Consider the following 4981-nt stretch of genomic DNA (forward strand, 5'->3'; position numbering starts at 1 on the left):
CCATTTGTTGATACAAAAAATTCAAAACTGTTGAAACAAAGAACAATGCATACGAGTTTCTAACTATATATATTGCAAGTAAAAAGCAAAGAATACACCCAAAAAAACATAAATAAAAAACAAAGAATCATTGTTTATTTGCTAAATGAATATATCATAATAGCCATTTGTTGATACAAAAAATTCAAAACTGTTGAAGCAAGCATTGCTTCTTCTTCTTCTTCTTCTTCTTCTTCTTCTTCTTCTTCTTCTTCTTCTTCTTCTTCTTCAACCAGTAAATATTTCCAAATAATGTAAGAAAGTGTTATTCTTTTTGTAGTTTTGCAACCAGTAAATATTTCCAAAGATAATTGTCTACTGATGGTAAATTCAGTAGACAATTTCAGAAGATGACTTCTTCTTCTTCTTCTTCTTCTTCTTCTTCTTTATAGATATATATTTAATTATTTATATATAGGAATGGAGTGAATCATATAAATTGAAATTGCTGAGGTAGGCCTCAACGCAGAACCAAGAGGACGAAGATGAATTTACCATCAAAAAGTGTTCAGGGAGAAATTACTGGATAGCTATCAAAGCTAATATCCTCATAATTATCTACTGAAATTAAATGATTTTGATCATGAAGCATGGCAATGGAAATTGCAAAAGCCTGCAGCAGAGGAATGGAAGCCTTGAATTCTACTGTGAACATATCATCTTTAAAAGAAACCATGCTGAAAGATGGCTTTCCCTTTCTTGCATCGCCCTGAAACAATACAAGACATTTTAGGATCAATCCATAGTTTTCAAAAAAAAAAAAAAATCAATTTGTGAGAGCAGATTAATTTAATTACTTCAGTGAAAAGATCAAATCCACCAGTTCCATGATCAACAGTAGCTCCACATTCATTGACTGATTTGGAAATATTGTTCATTTGTTGGGAGTGGTTGGTTAAAATTGTCAGCGCACAACCTTCATCCCAACCTCCACAGTCGCATGCCCCTCTCGATTCCCACTTTTCAATCAATTTGGAGGGCTCTCTTGTGTTGGAGAAGCCATGGACGCCACTGGGAAGAATAGCAACAATGCGTGGAGAACATAGCTTCTGGTGTGAAGATTCAACTACTATGGCAGCAAGCTCAGTCCTGCTGGATGGATTAGTGGCGTCAACGTGATTCTGATTCGACGAGGATGATGAAGGCACCAGTTCATCACCCAAGAGAACAAGCTCTCTTATGAAAGACCGATGCTTGAGATCAAAGCTAACTCTCTCGGAATTCGAAATAATCAATTCAGCGGCAAACTTGCAGCTGAATTCAGGCTTCTTGCTCTTTGTTCCTTGGCTTAACCAGGCGCCGTTTTTTTTCTTAACCTCTACAGCCATAGCTGTGTGTATTTCATAAACACAGTCACAGATGTTCAGGTCAGGGTTGCCTTGTTTATGCATCATGGCCACAAGAATACTATCATCACTAGATGAGAACATGAGAAGAGGGAGCCCATTCCTCCAACAGAGTTTCAGAAGAGCTTGCCGTGTCAAAGATGAAGGGATTGGATCAACGGCACCGCATGATTCTTGTGGCAGCCGCTGAGAAGAATTGACAGATGTAGAAGACGACTTTCGTGGAGACTCGAGCATCTGCCTCAAAGGACTACGCCTTCCTCTGCTATTACTTCTCGAAACAGAAGCATCAGGATCTAATAACACCTGCTTCACTGGGCTACGCCTGCCTCTGATGCTGCTTCTAGCAGCAGCCGTATCGGAAATATCAGAAACTGAACAGACAGAGGAGGTGGACTTCCGCGGTTGATCGAAAAACAGCCTCATTGGGCTTCTCCTATTTCTACTGCTACATCTCGAAATAATCTCATTGGGATCATCTGCAATGGATTTCAAAGGACTTTCACTTCTCCCTTTCAAATCAACTCTAGGAAGAACAATGGGTGACAGTTCTCTTTCAAAAGATGTTTTTTTATCAACTTCAAGAGATTCTTCTCTATGTGTATCGGAAGAAGGCGCCGATGAACGTGGAGGAAGAGAAAATTTTCCGGACAATCTGCCGCTTTTCACATTTTTCATATTCCCTTGATCAGTCAATGCGGCATCAAAGCTAAGAATGCTTCTAGCAATTATTTCCTCAAGATGTTTCCTCCTATTTTTTGGTCCATCTCCATCCTCGTTTAGATGAGACCTGCAACTTTCCTGCTCAAAGCTGATTTGGAATTTCTCTAATTCATTCAATCTGGCAACCTTAGTGCTCTCATTACCGAATAACAAAGCAAAGTTCGCAGAACCTTTTGAGTCTGCAGGTATACTACCAATAATGTCTGCTGCCTCTTGGGACTTGGTTATTTTTTTACTTGAATCTTTTCTCCTAACTTTTCTTTGATCCTTTTCCTCTGAGTTTGCCAAATTTGAAATTCTACTAAAAGTAGAAGATTGCTTCCTTTCAGGAGGAGGAAGACTGGCATCGCTTCTTGAAGAAAATGGAGATGAGGAAAATGTGGACACATTACTAATAGATGGAGAGTCATTGCGTTTATTTGCAAAAAGCTGTTTTTCATGATCTGCCCACTCTTGCAGACGCCTCCAATCAAGAACACCAACATTCAGCACCTTCTCCTGAATGTTGTACGACCCCTTCTCCTCAAGCTGAAGATAGCTAGGGATACTTGACATGTACTTGACAATCTCTTCAGCCTCAGAAAACTTCCTTCTATGTGAAGGCAGCAGATGAGTTCCTGATGTATTCATTTGCGATGAATTTTCAATTTTATCTTTTCCAGCATCTTTTGAATGCATTTCGAGCTGCTGCATTTGAACTTTGGACTTGGAGACCTTATCATGGTTTGGGAATTTCTTACTTGTTTTTTCTCCAAAGTTGAATGGTAGATGTTGTCCTGAACTCCTTATGAAAGGTGCAAGATGATGAGGACTGGTAATTTCTTCATGTGCTGATCCCATCTGACGTTTTAGCTTCTTCACTTTCTTAGTTGAAACTACAGGTGAATTTGGTGAAGCTTGTGGATATCAGTTTCAAATATAAAAGAAGAATTCAATCTCAAATAATTGAGCACAGGAGTATCATCTATTACATAGGGCTAGAAGATTGGATTAAGCAGAAGAGATACATTTTTCTAGTTTTCATAGATATTCCAAAAAGAATAACACTCCCATTTCTTCAAAATAATATAATTCGTAATAAGTGTTGGTTAAAATTTTACAGTAAAGGGGGGTGAAAAATTTTACCCTAAATTTTTATAATATACATATTTGTAGAAGAATTTAAAGATAAAATTTCCATAATGTAACTAATTAGATTGGAATTTTCTTAAATCTAAGAGATGAATGCCAACGAATTCATGAACAATTTATCCTCTCAAGCTAATTCCAACTAAAAGCAACAAATTTCCCCATTTCTCACAATTGAAAGCAGCAGTATTCATGAATACACCAGAAAGCACTCGACTGAAACCAATAATTATTGAATTATAATAAAAGCTCCTCATTTTCCTTCAGTAATCAACACTTCCCTTTCCCACCCCCTTTAGCTTTGCAGATTTCTATGCTATTTAAACAGTATGTTAAAGCATCCCAACCAAGCAGAACGGAACACTTTACCTAATTTCCTTTATCTGCAAACTTAAGAAAATAAAATAAAGAAAAAATAAAAACATCTAAAAGAAAAAAAAAAAAAAAAAAAAAAAAAAAAAAAAAAACTACAAGTATTTCTTTACATCTTCTGACCATCTGCAAGTTCAAAATCTGACAAGAGAATCAAAAGAATTGAATTCTTACACTACTACAAACTAATAACAGAAACGATCTGCAAAGAAGCCGTCTTTAAGACAGCTTAATGAAAATGAAAATGAAAATGATAGCGATAACCAACCAGTGCAATGAAGGAAGAGATCTGGAGCAGAGATGCATACCATAATTTATTGAAGAAGCAGCATCAGTATTTCTCTGTGGCTTCCAGCTTTAGAGCTCTGACGAGTTGAAGAAGAGAGAGAAAAAACCAGACAGCGCAAGAAAATGAGGGACGGCTTTCGACTTATTTGGGGATCTGGGCCTTCCAAGATTGGCCGACTGTGATTCCCTTTGAGAATTATTGCTGGCTTGGCATCCATTAAAGGACCCACGCGGAATCAGGCCGAGGCTGGGTCTCAACAGCGGAGTGTTCGAGAGCTCAATGATTTAATTTCGGTTAATTGATTTTTTTTTTTAGCAAATTTTAATCATAAATTTGTATATAGTTACCTGCCAAGAAGCATTCAATCTCAATACTTTGTCCCGTACCTTTAGTTAGTAAAATAATTGAAAAGAAAAATATGCGTATCAATATTAGTTAATATTTTTAATAAGAGACAGCTCAATATTTGATATAACATATGCAAATATGTGTGTATTATATTATTTAGCTATTCAATGTTTTTGAATGGCATAAAAATCAATATTTATGATTTTTATGAAATTGTCAAATGAATTCTAGCATTTTCTTCTGGATTTTGTCATATTTAATTATGGGCAGGTGGAAGTGGAGGGAAAAAAAACGACATGAGGATAAATATGAGGCGGAAAATAAGGCTGTAAGGACCTTGATGAGATCAATATTTTATGTTGACGATAATGGTTGAAAGCCAGATGGTTAGTTTTGGTGACGGAAGGTGAAAACGAACCTTACAAATGTCATTTTACATTTGTTCATATTTATTCGGAATAATTGCAAGGCTATTTCATCCTAATTAACTACAGCTGTACATATAGCCCTTTTTTGGTTGCACATCAAGCTTAAATTTCTCAAGTATCCTACTTTTTTTAACTGCCCTTAAAGTTTATTATAATTTTAGATATTCTCATAAAGACAAGATAAAGCTTGATAATAGAAACAATGTGTGAAAAAGTTTTCTTGATAAGATAAAAAACCCGCTCATTTAGCTTGTTAAGCTAAAATCTCACTTATTAAACTCAACAAAATCGATTTGATAATGTTGAGA

At 36.1% G+C, this 4981-nt stretch overlaps 1 protein-coding gene across 3 annotated transcripts; it reads right to left on the reverse strand.

Moving 5' to 3' along the window:
• Nucleotides 1–394: 394 nt before the first annotated feature.
• LOC110033980 lies at nucleotides 395–4150 on the reverse strand. Of its 3 annotated transcripts, XM_020738176.1 has the most exons (4): nucleotides 3877–3920; nucleotides 837–2983; nucleotides 535–748; nucleotides 395–423 (listed from the first exon to the last, which is right to left on the reverse strand). In XM_020738176.1, exons 1-3 carry the CDS (start codon nucleotides 3917–3919, stop codon nucleotides 548–550), a joined length of 2391 nt encoding a protein of 796 aa, XP_020593835.1. In that variant the 5' UTR covers nucleotide 3920; the 3' UTR covers nucleotides 395–423; nucleotides 535–547. The 3 variants fall into 3 exon arrangements, with proteins under 3 accessions (XP_020593835.1, XP_020593836.1, XP_020593833.1); XM_020738177.1 differs by lacking the exon at nucleotides 395–423 and having other exon boundaries at nucleotides 438–748; nucleotides 3917–4150; XM_020738174.1 differs by lacking the exon at nucleotides 395–423 and having other exon boundaries at nucleotides 438–748.
• Between the last annotated feature and the right edge of the window lie 831 nt (nucleotides 4151–4981).

This window comes from Phalaenopsis equestris, unplaced genomic scaffold (assembly GCF_001263595.1).
Source record: "Phalaenopsis equestris unplaced genomic scaffold, ASM126359v1 Scaffold001314, whole genome shotgun sequence".
In the NCBI taxonomy this organism is placed as follows: domain Eukaryota; kingdom Viridiplantae; phylum Streptophyta; class Magnoliopsida; order Asparagales; family Orchidaceae; genus Phalaenopsis; species Phalaenopsis equestris.

Bases quoted from the DNA above. Each gene is read 5' to 3' on its own strand.
- LOC110033980 (XM_020738176.1), bottom strand. From the start codon at position 3,919: ATGGTATGCATCTCTGCTCCAGATCTCTTCCTTCATTGCACTG. The intron at 2,984-3,876 runs GTTGGTTATCGC...ATTCACCTGTAG, and splicing joins TCTCTTCCTTCATTGCACTG to TTTCAACTAAGAAAGTGAAG. The intron at 749-836 runs GTAATTAAATTA...GTATTGTTTCAG, and splicing joins GATTTGATCTTTTCACTGAA to GGCGATGCAAGAAAGGGAAA.